The following is a 20068-nucleotide window of genomic DNA, read 5'->3' on the forward strand; positions in this document are numbered from 1 at the left end:
GAATTAAGGAAATAAGAGCTTAAAAAACATCACTTTTGATTTTGTCCAAGTCTGCCTGACTAAGGCATTTAGTTTACTATCCAAGCTAAATCCCAAGTCCAATGTATGTACTTACTGGGAAATGCATGTTGTGGAGGCAGTTGAAGCTGCTGGCTGCACAGGTCACCCCCACGACTCGCACTCCGCCTAGTTTCTGTATAGAGTAAAACCCACCTTGAACAATATCGCATGGAGTTGAAAACGACACGGTTGTCAGCAGCCTATAGCTGAACAGACTGTTATTATATTAATTAGAGGCTGTGAATTTACCATTTGGGGGTGGGTGGGTAGGTGAATGAGGGGACCCTGGGATTTCGAACGAGACCGAATATTTTCCTGTCAGCACTTCAAGACATACATCGCGTTCCATGAAGGGAGGAACCAAATTCTTTTCACAACTAAAATAGTCCGTTGCCTGAGCCTTGAAAACTTTCTTTCAATCCAGTATGCTTTTTTCAATAAAAGCCCATACAAAACACAAAGATGTACAGGAAATGATGTCAAGTGACAGGGACAGACTAGCGGACTGAAAAGGTTGTGGAACAGACTGTGTCCAGTGAATTTGTTTTCTGTTGTAAAAGCTTTCTGTTGTAAATTACTTTCTGCACAAATGCCAGACACTCTTATATATCAGCTGTATATAATATTTTGGAACTTCAGGATTACCATGCACCTACCTTCTTGTTTTCTCCAAGTCTGTGCTTTTCTATGCTCTTACGCACCAGCCTGAAGATACAAAGGCAGCACTAATACAGCTACTACAAACTTGACAATGACACACTGGACTGTATGTGATGATCACAGAATTCACATTGATATTTTAATACCTGGTAACATCATGGAATCTATCATAAGACAAAACATTTCAAACAAGGTAACAAAAAAAATAAAAATAAATAAAATAAAATAAAATAAAAATACCAGCGCCTTGAGCATGTATGCTATATGTGGGCTGTATAAATATCCTAAATAAAAATAAATAAATAAATGTTGTTGTCATATCCAAGACTGTACAGCAGTAACAACCAATGCATGCCCACAAATCAGCTGTAACTCAACAAGCTAAGGCTAAAATTGAGTATTTCAATTTTAGTGCTTGGATTGCTGTCTGAAACAAGACCCTGGTAACCTTAATATTAGAGGCAACATAACCTGCACCTACTGTTTGTCCCCTGGGGGGATGTCACTACGTAGCATCTCCTGCAGATCCTTCAGCTCCTGGCTGTCTGACCCCGAGGCATGGACACTGGAAGAGAACCCAAGAACTAAACATGCTAAGAGCAAATGCTCTTATCCTCTCACCCTATGTATGCTTGACATATGCAGTACAACTCTACCATGTGCAGTTTGGAGGTCACACAATATCAAACTTTTCCAATGCACAACTAGCCTGTGGAACACTATTTATATTACCTGAATCTCTGTCTGGAAGCCTCCTGTAACTGTGACAGCACATACAACAGAACCTTCTTACAGTGCTCAGTGATTTCATGAAAATAAATAACCCTGCATATTTAGAAACTTTGAGAATTTTAGCTACAAACTGTTGCCATTACTCTTTGCAAGGTATAGGTGATAATAATTTTTCTTTATTATATACCTATATGGTAGGACAGGCTTTGCAATTTTCTTCACACTTCCAACACGAATGAAATCTTCAAATCCAAGATTGAGCAAACTGAAATGAAGAGTTCATATCATTATCAATGACACATGAATGAATACTATTCAATTATTATATGAATTTTAATACACTATGTTCCTCATCACCTACTCTGAGTTCCCAGAGTTCCATGACACAGGCAGCCACCATCTGAGGATTCATCGCATCTTAGATTCCAGTCAAGATATTGTTTTTCATCTGTTTCATTTTTGACAAGTTTTAACATGTAGATAACCATATGGGATAGATTGGTTAAGTTTTATTGAGAAAATATCCTTAAAGGTGAAATATTATTTTCTTTAGCGTAATCATCAATAATTATTGTTTGCCATGGTTGTATGGCTCGGTGTTCTTTCACTGAAGCCCTACAGAGAGAAAGCGATAGTCACTTTTATGACTGACTGACTGAGTTTGGTTTTACGCCGCTTTTAGCAATATTCCAGCAACATCACGGCGAGGGACACCAGAAATGGCCTTCACACATTGTACCCATGTGGGGATTCGAACAATGTCTAATCTTGTCGTAAGTCAGTCAAATGAAGTGAGGTTGGATTGGTACAGGTCTTTGGCTGTGACGAGCCAACGCTTTAATCATTAGGCTACCCCACTGCCCCCTCACTTTTATGAACATATATGGATTGCCATGTACCTCACTGTCGCAGAATATCTATGTAATTATGCAAACCAATATGTGGTGAGGTGAGGTGAAATGGGGTTTAACGTTGCACTTAAGAATATTTGCATGTGTATGTGTGGCTGCTTGTACTAGCCCAGACTGAAGCTGGTTTTATAGTGCTAGCTCACTGAGATACCATGCCGCAGTTAAGCATGAATACCCCACTCAGACACATTATACTGACTCCGAGCTGACTAGTCCTTGTTGTACCCATTAATGCCGAGCGCCAGGCAGGGACCAACAAGTACCATATTTTAACGAATTTTAGTATGACGCGGTCGGGGATCGAACCCATGACCTCCTGCTCTCCAGGCGGACACTCTAACCACTAAACCACGGAGGTGGTCCTAAACCAATAAGGAAAGTCTTCCATGAGGCCAGTTTGTTAATAGAAGAAGCATGTTTGTTTACAAACAAGAGAAAAGTATAGTCACATGTTATGCAAATTAGCCTGTGAAAGTGATGATAAGCTAAGTCATAACTGTGTGGAGTTAGAAATATACGTCCATTAGACCCCTATTGCTGAGTACTGGTCTCTGTTTAGGCATGTGTGATTTTCTAAGTACATCTCGCAAAATAACCTTGCAAAGCTATTCCTGCTGTTATTAATGTTGATGTGCAAAGACTATCAAAATATTGTACATACCCCATGAGCACTCTGTCCACTGCCACATTAGTTGTTGAGGAGATAAGCAGTTTCCATGGAAATGGAACATCCGGTGAGTATGAGTCATTCTTGTCAAAAACATCCACAAGGAACCTGATGATGACTGACAGCAGGAAGCTCTTCCCGGCCCCAAACACACCTGATATGAAGGATGTCTCAGATTATACATGACATCTGAACTGCATGACAAAATTACTATGTGCAACAGATTAATCATGTTTTAGGGCTAGTTCTGCAACTAACCCCACAGCAACCTAGGTCTCAACTATAATGGCTGACCATAACATTTAAAAATTAACCATGTCATACTAAGAATACAAAAAGGGAGACAAACACTAAAAAAGAACACATTTCAGAAAATATTCACAAGTTTTGTATTTGAATCTGATCAAGGGAGGTAATTCATTGAGAGGGGGGGAAGAGAGAGAGAGAGAGATGTTTTAGAGTAACCTACCATAAGGGGAGATAAGTCTTGTTGGACTTGCTTTTCTATGTCATTTATGCCTCAGGGTCACTGTAATTTTCATTATTTTTTTTGTACATGTCATCATTGTTAATAACCGCCATGTTTGCAGTTGTGAAGGCTAATAAATATGCTTCAATTAGTTTTAGAACCACCCTCTCTTTCCTGAAGGGTTACCTTGCAGTCATGTTGTTAGGTTCCTGTCATTTCATGTTAACTTGTCATAACAAAGGTTTAAATTATAGTAATATCAAATGTTTAAATTCTCAAGCAAACAATCGATATGTATTATTTTGATAATCAGCAGTTAACTGTTGTCTGTGAATTTGAACTGACCATGAATCAACAGGACAGGTTCTGACGAGGCAGCATCCTTGTTCATCATGGCAGCCACCCTCCACAGGGCCTCTGACTGATCCTTGTTCAGCTGGAACCGACTCAGGTACTCCTCTGCCAGCTTCATCTGCAGCATAAAGCCAGGCCCCATCACGCACACACAAGGGGTACACTCATGAGTTACTGTAACACTAGCAGGTAGTATAAGCTAGGGTATCTACCCGATCTGGCTACTGTAGGTCTCTAGCATTTGGGATTTCACTAGCATGAAGTATAGTGTTGGGAAGATTATAAGCAAGGGGTAGGATAAGTATAAACTAGGGTAACTACCCAGCCCTATCTGGAAACTACTGTAGGTCTCTTCAGTATGGTACAACATTTCTGACTGGAAATTGTATCACTGGAGCTCTTGCAAAAAACATTTTGATGTAAGGCCAGACCAATTTTATTTCTTGTTTTACGGATCCACCTGTCATATTTTTTCAAGAATAAGAACAATTAAATTTCCCCGCTCAAAAAATAAATCATAATGTTTTTATTGGCAAAAAATGTAAACTTACAAGAAATTATTTTTTTAGATTGTTTTTTGCCTCATATACACTTCATAAATTGCCAAAAGTAAAATACTTTGAGTATTTAGAAGGAATATCACTTTGACTGGTGATTTTATTTTTATTTTTTTTCCCCTCCTGCCTTTACGTTTTCTGAGGACAAAAATCCATAAAATAAGAAATAAAATTGGTCTGGCCTAAAGAGGGAAAGTTTCTGGACGTCAGCTCCTATGATGTGAGGTACAATGAATGACATTTAGGAGTGATACACGTAAAAAGGGAAAGTTTTTGGAAGTCAGTGGTGAGTTTATGAACGTTTATGGAGAGTGTTCCTCACATTACAGAAGTTGACATCAAGTAACTATCCCTGTTTGTGTGTATCACTCCTAAATGCCATTCAAAAACAGCTTCAGCATACATATGTAACATACTGATCATGTAGTTTACAGACTGTGGGGTGTACTCACTATGAAGTGGCCTGGGGTGCACAGCCTGGTATGGGAGGGTGCTGCCAGTCTTTGTCGCTGATCATCTTCAACTCTGATACATTGAAACAAACAATTACATCATTACCAATAACATTAGCAGTCAGGCCACAGGGCTGGTTAGATGTATGAAACTCCAAAAAAGTTCAGCCAGACCACAGGGCATCATCCAATTGGAATTCAACATTTATTCTTATGAGTGAATTAATAATGATCTATTATCTTGAAATATGATGAATATCTCCATGTATATGTCTAAATTTTAACCTGGCCGTCGGGCAGGAGAATTTGAGAATCTGGCAGTCCGTGTTGAAAATAACCCGTCCCGTCCCGCAGTCAGGCTGGCAGGTATTTTGAACGCTGGCAATAAGTAATATAACTGACATTTGCTGCAGGCTTTGGGCTAAATATCATCCAGTAGTATAGATAGATGAGCATGATCCAAAGTGAACGTCCTACCTGTCCAAGGATGTAGGGCAGTACGGGGAGACAGGACAGCTGCACGTGCTCCTCCAGATTCCCCAGGCAGGCCAGCTCAGTTGATGCGTTCCCCGTCAACATGGCATGACACTCACCTACAGACAAAAGGTCATAATAATTCTCAGTCTGGGACTCAAACCCACATTCCCAAGATCCTGCATCACTTAACCTGTAAGCTATAACTCTTTAAACCTGTATATCATAATCTTGCCAAACCTGGATTAGAAAAGGAGATTTTGGCAGCTAAGGGAGGTAACTCTACACACAGAAGTGACAACAGGGCAACTCAAATCCAATTAGATATAACAGAAACACATTTTTTTTTAAATGTCAACCTTTAAGTCAATTGCTCTCACTATTCACTAGCCAATATCTTAAACAAACCTTGAGGAGTGAATGATAATATACTGACATTCTACGCTGTTATCATAAAAACTCACGCATGTAAGATTATAGTGACTCACAGTTGTTGGTCCAGTTGGAAGGGGAGAATCCAGATATTGGTTCTATCTCCACCTCATTGCCAGAGTTGGGTCCAAAGTAGACACTGCGAGCGATGAACGTCTTCCTGGGTTCAAACATCAGGGACTGTGACACCACCCATATGTCATCTGGAGAAACATATAGTAGGTTATATGGCGTGGTAGTGGTGAAGAGAGGAGAAGAAAGAGGAGAGGAGAGAGGAGAGGTGTGGAGCGGTGTGGAGTGGAGAGGGGAGGAGTGTAGAGGAGAGGAGTAGAGAGGTGTGGAGTGGAGCAGAGCGGAGTGAAGAGGTATGGAGCGGAGCGGAATAGAAAGGAGAGGTGTGGAGAGGAGAGGAGTGGAGAGGTGTGGATTGGAGAGGTGTGCAGTGGAGTGGAGTGGAGCGGAGCAGTGAGCAGAGAGGTGGAGCAGGAGCCAGGAGTGGAGAGAGAGGTGTGGGAGCGGAGAGGGAGAGGGAGAGAGGTGGAGAGGGTGAGGTGTGGAGTGGAGAGGTGTGGAGGTGGGAGTGGAGTGGAGAGGAGAGGAGGAGAGGAGCCGGAGCGGAGGGAGGAGGAGGAGCAGAGGAGGAGTGGAGGGAGTGGAGAGGTGTGGAGAGGAGAGGTGTGGTGGAGCCGGAGAGGTGGTGTGGAGAGGAGAGGGGTGGAGAGGTGTGGAGTGGAGAGAGGTGGGAGAGGAGAGGAGAGGAGAGTGAGTGTATAGAGGAGAGAAGCCAAGGAACCAGAAACAAGCTAGGTATCAAGTTGGGTTGCTGTGAAATAACTATTTGAATGACAAACTCTGTGATGACAAACCCTTAGCGTAGTAGGAGGATGCATCCTTCTTGCTGAGCTTGATGTACATACTCTTCTTCCTGGTCTCCTCCTGTCTCTGTCTCACCCAGGCCTACAACCAAACCAGACACATTCAACCAGGAGTTGTAACACTCAATACTACAGTGTATCAGTTGTGTGTCAGTAAAAGGGTAATGTGGACCAAAGAGAAGACCTAAAGATTTGAACCAACAACCAGCTAACCCTGTCTAAGGGACATAGCTCTACTGCAAGTTCTAGATGATATCCTAGTAGAGGTAATGTGTTTACAGACCAAAGAGAACCCTGTCTAAGATTTGATGACCAACAAAGCCTAGTGTCTAAGACATAGCTCTTGACAGCAAGTTCTAGATGATATCCTAGTAGAGGTAGAACCCTGGTAATGTGTTTACAGACCAAAGAGAACCTAAGATTTGAACCAACAACCAGCTAACCCTGTCTAAGGGACATAGCTCTTGACAGCAAGTTCTAGATGATATCCTAGTAGAGGTAATGTGTTTACAGACCAAAGAGAACCTAAGATTTGAACCAACAGCCAGCTAACCCTGTCTAAGGGACATAGCTCTTGACAGCAAGTTCTAGATGATATCCTTAGCACAGATATTGTGTTTACAGACCTAAGACGGGCTTTTCTGACACAGGAAGTGAATCTTCAGGAGTCTTGTTCATAGGTGTAAGGAAGGGAAGCTAAGGGAAGCTAACTTTTGCCTTGCATCTCACATTACTTCTCAAGTTACAAGAAGACCAGCATTGTGTGGAGATCATTCCTATGCTGGATACTCAGCCCTGGATACTAGACCATGGTTGTAGTGAGGTGAATGTTACCATCTCAGTCTCTAGTGCCATAGTTCTTGCTTTTGTACTATACGTCTTTTGAATTTGTACTGCTGCTCTATTTTGTACTGGAAATCATGCAGATGTCATTTATTGCTGAAAGAAAACAAACTTACTGGGATGCCCTTCCTGTGCTTGTTGTAGTTGTCCCTGTATTTGTGTAGATACAGACACTGACAGTAGAAGGTGACGGAGTGGCCGCGGATGTAGGCGGTGATGCTGTCAGGGCTACCCAGGGTGGCTCGGGTCACACCTGCAGCAGATGCGGTCTTATCCCCTCCTGTCCTGCTGGGCTGGTCCATCCACTGGAAGAACTGAGAGCACAGGCAAACACTGAATGGGCAGATGGGTATGTGTGAGTCAGTCACAGGGTGGGTATGTGTGAGTCAGTCACAGGGTGGGTATGTGTGAGTCAGTCACAGGGTGGGTATGTGTGAGACAGTCACTGGGTGGGTATGTGTGAGTCAGTGGCTGGGTATGTGTGAGTCAGTGGCTGGGTATGTGTGAGTGGATGAGTATATTTCAGTAGAGGGTGCAAGACATACACAAATTCTACAAGGCATGCTTCATCTACAAGTGTCATCTTGACTCATGTCCTACTCCTCAGAGAGAGCAGCACCAAGTTCATTGAGAGTGGTGTATGGACTTTAAGTTAACGTCCCAGACCTGTCGGTTATGGAGCTAAGGGCAGGACTGAGTGCCACAGCATGCCTTTGATATTTTGCTGTTGGAAGAAATGGGTCACAATCCTGTCCCTCATGATGAATATGACAAAGTGACATCTAACACACTCATTAGACTTTACCTTGCACTGCTGGTTTCGGGGAGCCTCACAGGCATAGAAGAAGCGTCCCTTGTTGGGTCCCTCCTTCCGGACCTGCACCAGCTTGGAGGGGATGCCACACCTACATGGAGGATTGGAGCTGGTGGCGGACATGCCGGGCAGCTTGCTGCTTCCTCCTACCACACACAAATACAAGAATCACTGAATGTGGAATGTTTTTTAAAATTCATCATTGAAGAATCTGTCATCCATGAATACTTATGGCCGCCATATAGCTGGAATATTGCTGAGTGCGGCGTAAAACTCAACTCAACTTATGGCTGCTTAACATAGGCAGGTTTCTTAAGAACAAGACCCACTATAGTTCAAGACTATTTCAATCACTCTAGACAAATTGGATAAGGCCACCCTAAAGAGAGAAGATTTCATACTTTTGTTAAATTTCTTTAACTGGCAACATATCAATATCTCAATCGTGTGATGGATCTGGCTTAGATGAGCAAAATATCAAATATCAGAAATGAATGAGAGGTTGCTGCATCATCATTCAAAACAAAGAGACACTGAACATAAAATCTTTACAGAACCCTCAAGAAAGTCATTAATCAGTTGTGTGTGCCAGCAGCCATCTTACCATCTCCGGAGTACTGTGTTACGTCCACTTTGCCCAGAGCACTGTGATAAATCTTCGACAGCTCAAACAACGTAATATTCAAGTGTTCTGCAAACAAGTTAAAATGATTATTTACATATAATGACACTCTGCCCAAGAGCTCTATGTTAGCATGATATTGGAAGGATGTGAATTGCTAAATGACTTCCCCAAAGAAATATTAGTTAAATTCAGTGTCAGCATGACATAATTGACAACAACTGCTTTTCGTTCGGAAAGGATAAAATTGTCCTTTGCACTAGTTTGACCAGCTACAGACTTGCCATCTACCTGAACTAGTGGGAACTCTCGATAAGATTGTAGGTTCCCAGCAATCTGAGCAAGTCTCAAGAAAAGATCAAGTGATGAGGCTTGCTGACTTGATTGATGCCACTCGAATCCTTATTGTGTGATTGAGGCTCTTGATGTCAATCACTGGTTTATGGATATTGGAATGTGGAATACTTGTACACTACATACAGGCAGCAAAGTAGTCTAAGGGTTGCCGATATCTAGTCAAGTGTAGCTTCCCTTGGCTGTACCAGGATATGCAGGTCATGGGGATAAAACCCCCAATTTGCCCAGATTATTATCTTCACCATACCACCTCCTCCTGGCTTTTACCCAAGAGTGATACTTTCAAATGTCATTCACAAGCTGAAACAACTCCAACAGTCCACAGCTGTTCCTGAACTACAACCTGTTATCAATAATATGCTCAAAAAGGACAGATTGCCTCTTCGAGAGAAATTCTGTGAGGAAATTTGGATTAACAATGAAGACCTTTGCCACAGCAAGGCCAAGGTCATATCAATAATCCTGGGCTGAACTCACAGCTTAATGGACATCTAAATAGAAAAACTCAACTACAGCAAAACAAAGCTACAAACAATTAGCAAAACAGTCAAAACAGCACAACAAAAACCGAAAAACAACAAAAAACGAACAGGGCAAAACCATACTTCAAATGGGACCCACAAACTTTAACAGTGACAAACCCAAATTGAGAAAAAATCCCACAGGCCACTGCCCTCATTATCTTATAGCGGACGATACAGCAAAGATATTCTAATGTAAACACTACAATACAAGGCAACAGGCAAAATTATTACTATAGTTCAACAACTCTCCACTCAATCATCCATCTATTACCACTTACCAAACTCGGCAATAACCTCATAAATACAAATTAATGGTAGGATCTAGGTACCCTAGCCCTTAACATCCAACACCACCATTTTCACATAAAGACAATTCCAGGTAATTCTTGCCAGTAAACTTCCAATTCCAAATATCCTCACTACGGTTGTGTACTTTACTCCCCCTACCAACCCTTTAAACCCTTTGCATTTTTTAAACTGGTTTGGGCAACATTAAATCATTTTTAATTGCTTCGTTTAACATGTTTCTTGGTATGCCCCAAATAATATGGTAAAGTGAAACAAGGGTCCTCCAGGAGTGCTCTATAGATCTAAAACTTCACTGACATCATTTTTTTCATATCGTCTGAACAGTATTGATAAGAGAATCTGTTTTATATTGATCTTCCATGAGTGAGTGAATGAACATAGTTCTGTGCTGCTTTTAGCAATATATTACAGCAATATCATGATGGGGAACACCAGAAATGGACTTCACACATTGTACCTATGAAGGCAATCAAACATGACATGCTTTAACCACAAGGCTACACCACCGCCACAATATATAATATTACATGTGTGGAGATTGTCAGTGATTGACACTAACGCCCTGATTACCAGTGACACAACTTTCAATTGTCTGTGTTTAAGCTGTGGTTAGCTGACAACAATGGGGAGTTACCTAATTGTAGCTTGGCTATCTCTCTTTTTTAAGCTGGTTGAACACAAAGTGTTCAGTTCCCAGGTCGGGTATGGATATGAGGAACGGGTGTGTGTGGGAGTGTGTGTGTGTGTATGTGTTTGCCATATCGTCAGTGCATGAAACTTGAACTGAATATGTCACGTCAGCATAATGTGAATAAAGTACTTTGTGCCTTAAACTTCATTATGATGGATTTATGTGAAGTGATGATATTCAGTGGATCTTCTTGGGACATGAAACATGATTTTATCAAGAAGTAGGACCTTTTAATTGTTTTTCAATGATACTTGCTTTTTGCTTTTGTACCTCATGTAAAAGACAGTAGTTAACTGTTCTTAAATTGTTGTGTGATCTGTCTTTGTTCGGTATGGAGACAGTATTGTGGATCTTAAGGTTTATCACTGACCGACTGAGTTTTGGTTTTATGCCAGCTTTTAGCAATATTCCAGCAACATCACGCAGGGGACACCAGAAATAGGCTTCACACAAAGGTTTATCAGTAATGTGAAGGCATACATATAGCTTGACACAAGGTTTGATTAGACTCGCATATAGCTTCAGAAATATAATCATCTTATTTAAATTATACATATAAATATAAATATACATATACATATATACAGAAGAAATCCGAAAGGAGCTCAAAACAATACTAGAGCTGAAAGTGGTCTGAAAGACCACTCTGGTGAAAACCATAAGCACAGGCATATTCATGACTAAACTTGAAAAATAATGTGGACAAACTGGGAGTTAAAACCATGATTATAGTGCGTTTGACTTCATTTTTGACCGATGAATTGTTCACTAACACAAAATGTAATCATTGCAACAAAACCAAATTGTGCACAGTCACATGAAATCGTCAGACCAACTCTGATGATTTGTCTCATAATTTTGGACACCTGAATAAAAAGGTTGTTTAAGAAATGATCATTATTTTGTTGTCACTTTTCTCTATTTCTTACGAGGGAGGACCACTTGCTGGTAGAACAGCCAGGTGTGCGAGTTGTACGTGTGAAATTGAACTTTCACTACACACGCTTGTTGATTACCTGTTGCAAGTATTAGATTTTGTGTTAGTGAGCAATTCATCGGTCTAAAATGAAGTCAAACGGACTATACACACTCCTAGAGCATCTAAGGGACACAACTCTGCAGCAAATTGCAGTGAATTGGGAACTGTGACTGTCCACTGCTGGATGTTCCATGTACTATAAGACTGACAAGCTGGGTACCTCTGAGAGCGGCTGTGATGATCTGCTTGTAAGTCTGGAGGTTCTGGAACCTGGCTGGGATGACCACTTGGCGGCTGGGTGTCACACTGGCCTCCACCTCGGAGTGGCTGGGGAACTGTAGCTCCCCACACAGGCTCCTCTACACAACACACAGGAGAAGAATACAAGCAGGGAAAGAAGGAAGGATCACATGGTGGGCCAATGTAGGCTTCTCTACACACAACACACAGGAGAAGAATACAAGCAGGCAAAGAAGGAAGGATCACATGGTGGGCCAATGTAGGCTGTAGGCTCTCTACACACAAAACACAGGAGAAGAATACAAGCAGGCAAAGAAGGAAGGATCACATGGTGGGCCAATGTAGGCTTCTCTACACACAACACACAGGAGAAGAATACAAGCAGGCAAAGAAGGAAGGATCACATGGTGGGCCAATGTAGGCTTCTCTACACACAACACACAGGAGAAGAATACAAGCAGGCAAAGAAGGAAGGATCACATGGTGGGCCAATGTAGGCTTCTCTACACACAACACACAGGAGAAGAATACAAGCAGGCAAAGAAGGAAGGATCACATGGTGGGCCAATGTAGGCTTCTCTACACACAACACACACAGGAGAGGAGAAGAATACAAGCAGGCAAAGAAGGAAGGATCACATGGTGGGCCAATGTAGGCTTCTCTACACACAACACACAGGAGAAGAATACAAGCAGGCAAAGAAGGAAGGATCACATGGTGGGCCAATGTAGGCTTCTCTACACACAACACAGAGGAGAAGAATACAAGCAGGCAAAGAAGGAAGGATCACATGGTGGGCCAATGTAGGCTTCTCTACACACAACACACATGGTGGAGCCAATGTAGGCTTCTCTACACACAACACACAGGAGAAGAATACAAGCAGGCAAAGAAGGAAGGATCACATGGTGGGCCAATGTGGAAGCTGCCACCTCACATCTGAAGCAGCTTAAAATATCTTGGTTAATCAAGGTAAAAAATGTGTAATTTTCAAAACAATTAATCATATCATTATTTGCTATTGATGGTTTTGATTGCCTTTTATCATCAAATTTCTACAACTTCTTCCCATCACAAGATAGAACTGTAGATCATTAATCGATTCTATCATGAATCTGCAAAGTACTCAATTCTGAATGCAACTTGCGAAGATTGTAGATCATGATGTTGATCACTGGTGCCCACAAGTTTGTATTTTGTCAAGCTTGAATGAGGATAAACATGCTTTAATTAGTGAGTGAATGAGTTTAGTTTTATGCCATAATCAGCAATATTCCAGCTATATGGTGGCGGTCTGTAAATAATTGAATCTGGACCAGACAATCCAGTGATCAACATCATGAGCATTGATCTAGGCAATTGGGATATGATGACATGTGTCAACCAAGTCCATGAGCCTGACCACCGATCCTGCTAGTCGCCTCTTACGACAAGCATGGGTTACTGAAGATCAATTCTAACCCGGTTCTTCACTAGGTTAACTGTACATGTAACCAGGCTGTATGTAACACCTGAAACCCCACGCTCATGGGGAAAAAACAACTTCAGCAAAATGTCAAATAGGAAGTAGGAAGTAAAATACGAAGAGGGATTTTGAGGAATATGGACTTGGCATAATTTGTTGCACTTTAAAGTTTATGATACATTTTCAAATGGTTCTAATCAAAGTAGTTTAAAATATTTATTCCTATTGACAGGAATAGTAAATGAGTTGTATTTGTAACTTTTACATATTTCTGATGGGAAGAATGACATTTTAATATTTAAAATTAGATGCTAGTTTTTATTTTCAAACTTCATTTTAGGTGAGTTGGCACTTTCTTAAACCAAAGTTTTAATATTATCCAGCCTAAAATTAGGGTTGGCTCCTCTGATCTATCCCACGGAAGTCCGCTACATGAAGGCAGCTAGGACGGCCAGTAGCTGATCATGCTACAATGATCCAGGTTATCACTATCTCTCAGGTCACACAGTGTAACCACTTGATCTCTCTCAGCATGGGTACTGGCTAGCCCAGAATCAACACTGGAGATTATTGACAAGAATGGACAGGCAGTGAATGGTATTTTGTTAAGTCAGCAATCATCAGTGACCCAACAGACACATATGCTTTCACAGAAAGTACAAGGCTTTTTCACATAAATATAAAAAGACGAAATACCTTTACACATCCAAATGACCATATCTCTAGACATCTGAAGAGCTTTCAAGTCCATTGTAGAATAATATGCAAATGGAATGACTTTATGTTTTACATTTTCCCAATTTCATGAGATGTTTATCAAAATGTTGACTTTTAAAAATCAAATCGTTGATGTGTAATTTTGTTACATTGTCTGAATAAGGAGTGACAAATACCTCTGGCCTGTGACAGACGTACTAGGCTGACTGCAAGGAAATCTGGTAGGAAAGTGTCGTCTGCTCATACACTACACCCTTGTGGCCATTGTCGTAAGATACAAGTAAAATGGATAAGGAGTTTAGATTTGATTGACCGTTTGTACTCATACCCTGAAGTCATGGATCGCTGTAATAACAAAAGTTTGTGTCTGGCCTGATTAAATGTTTTACAGACCGTCATCATACGATTGGAATATTGCTGAGAGTGGTCTGTAAACCGAGGGCATAATACGATTGGAATATTAAGATATTAAGTGGCATTACTGTAAACTTAGAAATATTCATGAAAATACAGTTAAGGTGACATATATTTATCAAATCAAACTTTCTCTTAACCAAATGTGAAAACCATGACCAGTCAACAAAATTTGTCGGTCGACATATAGTACATATTAAGAAAATGTAAATGTATGAACATCAAGAATATACTTAGACATCTTGCATTCATGAAAAATACACAGGACAAATTTGAAGTAAAATCACAACTAATAAAAATTGCTGAAATTCAGGTTAACATGAAATCTTCAAAGATCTCTGTGACCTTGAAAATTAAGTGAATCACCAAAATCGATGAATTCATAGAACTTTCAAATATGAAGAAAATTCACCGAATATCTTGAGATGAACATGCAGTTACAGCCTTCTTGTAAAATTAAGGTCAAGGTCACCAAACCTGTTCTTTTTGCTTTCTTTCCCCACTGTGATGATTATAGGTTACCAATTAAGAAAGAATCTACATCAAGAATATCTTAGACATATTCCATGAAACCGTGACGGACTTTTGTTTCTAACTATATCCCTTTGTGTAACGCTGAGGCGGGGATAACAAAATAGATGTATATTACGCGCATAACTTCCGCTTACCTCGTTTATGAGGGTATGTTTTTCGTGAGGGTACGTTATTGTGTATGTTTTAACTAGATCGCCGGGAAACGTGTACACAGCTGATTGCTATTTCCGGCTCTATATACAAGACAAATACACACGGTAAACTTAATCCCTGCAAATAATACAATGCTCAGCAAAAACAACTTAGAACTGAGTTTATACTGTTGAGATCAAAGGGATTAATAAGAAACTTGACATCCTGTATCCCTGAAACCTGCATCCCTTTGTAAGAAGCAATGTAGTTTTAGTTAACAATGTTGTTTTTGCAAAGCCTACTACTCCCGCAAAAATAATACGTTGCAGAACAGGTTGGGAGTACGCTGACGCAAAATTTTCAAGGCGCAGAATATTTCCGGTTTACAGGATACAGAAACTACACATTCACTACAACACTGAACACAAAGAAATCAACCAACCTGTGATCCCTTGAGGGTGCTGCTTGAGAAAGACATCACCGGATTCCTGAACTTGCCGAGTCCGATCTTCCTAGTGATCTGCACACTGGTACTTCCTCCTGAGTTGACACACATTGGCCTGTTGAACTTTTTACACACAGAATTTGTACTCTGTTCTTGTGTTATGAACAGATCTGGTGATAATGATGAATCAGTGTTTCTAATGTATTCAGAACCTCTGCGTTGAGAATGTTTTACATTTTCTGTCTGTGTTGCACATTTCAGTTTATATGTCTCTTCCATTGACAGCATAGCCTTGTGTTCCTGCAAACAGTCCTCATCAAAACTATCGTCAAATTCATCTGCATACTTGCCTGTCGTCCTGGCATCACCACCATCAACAACAGCATCACATGAGGAGTTGTGTGACTGCTGTTGTACAGAGTTAGGAACACAGTTTAATCCTCTACCAAAGAAGTTATCACAGTTAGAATCAAGGACCTTGTACAACAAGGAGTCATCAGATTGTTTCTCAGTTGATGCTACACCTCTATCTTTGTTCCACAACTTATACTTCTGATCAGAAGCAGTGTTTCCTGAAGGATCACCAGAAGATGCCATATCATGAGACTTGGGAGCCGGTCTGCTGTTCCCAACATCCTCCATATTGAGGTATCTTCCCCATCGGGATGTCTTCATCTTCACCTTCTCCTCCTGTTCTTCCCAGATCTGACCCTGCTGCCTCTGCAGCCAACCAGCTGATCCACTATACCTATACACCCCATCCCCAGACCGGTCACTCAGGTCATTTCTTGACTCCTTCTGAACCTGGATGTGACCCTGCTGCCAACCAGCTGATCCACTATACCTATACACCCCATCCCCAGACTGGTCAGTCAGGTCACTCCCACCACCTTCTGGACCTGGATGTGTCCCTGCTGCCAACCAGCTGACCCCGGTACCGCGACACCCCCTCCCTAGACTGATTTGTCAGGTCACTCCCCGACTCCTTCTTGATCGGGATGTTTCCTGGCTGCCAACCAGCTGACCCCCGGTACCGCAACACCCCTCCCTAGACTGATTTGTCAGGTCACTCCCTGACTCCTTCGTGATCGGGATGTTTCCTGGCTGCCAACCAACTGGCCCCTGGTGCCTAGACATCCCCTCCCCAGACCGAACATCACTTGACCCATACAAGTCAGAGTCCACTGTGGGTTTCCTCAACATATGTGACGAGGCCTCTGGGTCAGGCATGGCTGAACATTGACTAATGACAATCCTCTTTTCAAGCACATTACTCATCTTCTGTTGAGATTCACCCACATCGTTAAGCCTCTTTAATCCTTCTCTGCAATATTTAATCTGTTCCTGACCCAGATGTCTACTTGACCGCCCATGCAGCTGATCACTATCTACTGTACCAGTAGAGCCAGTACCTCCTCCATATGATTCCTCCCTCGTCCACCTGCCACCTGTCTCGGTCTCACCTGAAGATTCCAGGTAAGTGTCATACCCTTCCACCTGTTTCCCATCTGTAGATGGGTTGGTCTTGATAGGTTTCCTCCTCTGTTGTGAAACTAATGGCAGCATGTGCATCCCACTAGGCTGGGTTGTATCAACTGACTCCTCCAATCTTGGACATAATACAGCCTTCCTTAAATCACCTGTTATGAATAGAAAACACTTTGGCAAACTGAACCTCACACTACACTAAGCTGTATCAAGTACTATTTCCAACCTTTTTTTACATTCTGAGCAAAAATGGCTGTGTAATAACCATAAAAAGATTTTTCAATATGGCCGCCATTTGAACACTCTTAAAATTTCTGTATCATCACTGGTCGGAACCAGCATATGAGCCAGCTCCGGTACTGGCTACCAAAAATACTAGTACTGCCATACAATCACTTTTTACTTTTACTAGTCTGCCAAACTGTTATGCTAAAAAGCTGTCACAATACATGCACTCTTCAGCATATAGGAGTGAGTGAGTGTATGGTTTTACACCGCTTTTAACGTGATATTCCAGTAATATCACGTTAACGGGGGACACCAGAAATGGGGTTCGCATATTGTGCCCATGTGGGAATCGAACCCAGGTCTTCATGCTGACGGATGACGAGCGAATGCTTTAACCACTAGGCTACTCCATCGCCCCTCAGCATATAGGATAATTATATTATACTTTTGTTCATTTTCACAAATCTGAACATCCTCTGTACTTCCAGACCTGGCTATATTGTAGCATTGACGTACAATCGCTTTTTACTTTCACCAGTCTGCCAAACTGTCATGATAGAGAGCTGCGATAGGGTAAAGGGGGTACCTGGTAGTTCACAAAGAGAAGTCACTCCCTCAATTATACCTACTTAAAAACCAGCAGATTTATATCAAGTTTTCACACACAAACAGTACTGCAACAGACATATACTTACTATCTAGATCCGGCACCACATGGTTGTTGATGGGACTGGAACCGGTTGAGGAGGAGGAGTGGATCCTCTTAGAAACTGTGGTACATTCTGTGTATCTTGAGAACTGCCTAGCTGTAAGGTAATTTACACATTAGACACGGTTCACATTTTCAGCAGCAGTTCTGTCATGAATACCAGTACAGGGCCTCGTTCAACAAAGCGATTGTAGCGCTACAACAGTTGGAAGTATATAGTATGGGAGTTATGTCCATCTTAGTGTTACGATCATTTTGTGAAATGGTACCACACCACCTACAATTGTCCTAAAGGTCAACCTGTGAACATCCAGGTTAGAATTGGTCTTCAGTAACATATGTTTGTCGTAGAGGCAACTGACGGGATCGAGTGGTCAGGCTCACTGACGTGGTTGGTTATTTACAGACTGTAGCCATATAGCTGGAATCTTGCTGAGTGCGGCATTAAACCACAAACCAACCAACCAACCTAAAGGGGGACTAAATGGATCACATGGGCAGACTCTGTGACTTAGTTGATTGAAATCAACGTATCCCATTCCAGTGGACTGTTGTTTGGGATAAATTCCCAATAGTTTAGCCCCCTAGATAACATGCTGATCACCTGTTCAAACAATGTGAGATGTAACAACTTGCAGTGATTTAACAACACGATAATGATTTCATGTGCCAGTGATGTCATATGAATTGAGGTCATACATGCAACAAGTGCAACCTATGTGTATGTGCGGCTGCTTGTACTAGCCCAGACTTAAGCTGGTTTTATAGTGCTAGCCCATTGAGATACCACTGAGATACCATGCCGGTGAAGCATGAATACCCCACTCAGACACATTATACTGACTCCGAGCCAACCAGCCCTTGTTGTACCCATTAATGCCGAGCGCCAGGCAGGGACCAACAAGTACCATATTTTAACGTCTTTTGGTATGACGCGGTCGGGGATCGAACCCGCGACCTTCCACTCTTCGGGCGGATGCTCTAACCACTACACCACAGAGGCGGTCGATAAAATACTATAAGTTGTAGCATTGTGATGAGGGGTATTCAGGGTTTTATGCATCCTGTGTTAGGTTAGATGGATAAAAACTAACGAGGAATACATAAAACCCTGTTTACCCCAAATCATAATGCTACAACCAATTTATCTTACTGAATGTATAAATCTCTCATAATGTAAATATAACATTAAAACAAACTGAAATCCAGTCATATATTTTACTAACATGGTACTGACTAGTCGATCCGAACCAGTGGTTCACTGTTCACTGACTGCCGTGTATGCATGCTTTTTCCATGGGGTGGGGTATAAATGATTTATTATTCCTTGCAAAGATATATAACCCGCTTGGGCTGGGTATAGCAGTGCACCGGGAAACATGGTCATTTGTTCAAGGTCACGCGACCAATCAGAGATGGACATTCTTACATGAGGAAGGATAAATTGATTTACAAACCCTGTATGGCAGTACAAGCCCAAAATGAAGCAAGTCTTGATTTCGCTTAGGTTCAGGATCTCCCATCTCACTGGGGCTCAGTTTAATTTGAGTTGTTTGTTCCTATCAAAAGCATGTACTTTGGAGGAGAAGCATTAGATTCAAACATTGAGAGCATCATATTTATGACAAATGCCGCGACAGTGTAACCAAACCTTAATGCTGCCTTCTTCCATGTTGTACGGCCTTGACACCATCTTCGGCTTTCCCTCATTCCAGTCGATGTAGAATTCCTCATCAGTATCTGCTGGCGATAATGTGTCTACAGGATAGAAAGAAACTGATGCCACTGGCTATTCTCTAGAATGTCTCCAGAAAATCTGGCGGAGGTAAAATATTGCTGCCTCTTTACAAAAAGCTATTTACTGAGCACTTATTAGTATGATATTACACATTTTGTTATTGTGCAATATTCCA

At 41.5% G+C, this 20068-nt stretch overlaps 1 protein-coding gene across 1 annotated transcript in view; it reads right to left on the minus strand.

The window, feature by feature from the left end:
* LOC124275056 overlaps positions 1–20068 on the minus strand; it is a 49101-nt gene that overhangs the window by 7698 nt on the left and 21335 nt on the right. Inside the window, 18 exon segments of the mRNA XM_046710529.1 lie at positions 116–193; positions 717–765; positions 1202–1285; positions 1640–1717; positions 3025–3184; positions 3845–3971; positions 4863–4935; positions 5148–5221; positions 5340–5455; positions 5825–6571; positions 6635–6725; positions 7603–7800; positions 8292–8446; positions 8905–8991; positions 12003–12141; positions 15728–16546; positions 16748–17370; positions 18142–18252. Coding sequence (XP_046566485.1) covers positions 116–193; positions 717–765; positions 1202–1285; positions 1640–1717; positions 3025–3184; positions 3845–3971; positions 4863–4935; positions 5148–5221; positions 5340–5455; positions 5825–6571; positions 6635–6725; positions 7603–7800; positions 8292–8446; positions 8905–8991; positions 12003–12141; positions 15728–16546; positions 16748–17370; positions 18142–18252 — 3809 coding nt within the window.

Source organism: Haliotis rubra, unplaced genomic scaffold, assembly GCF_003918875.1.
Source record: "Haliotis rubra isolate DU_JTF1 unplaced genomic scaffold, ASM391887v1 Scf198, whole genome shotgun sequence".
In the NCBI taxonomy this organism is placed as follows: domain Eukaryota; kingdom Metazoa; phylum Mollusca; class Gastropoda; order Lepetellida; family Haliotidae; genus Haliotis; species Haliotis rubra.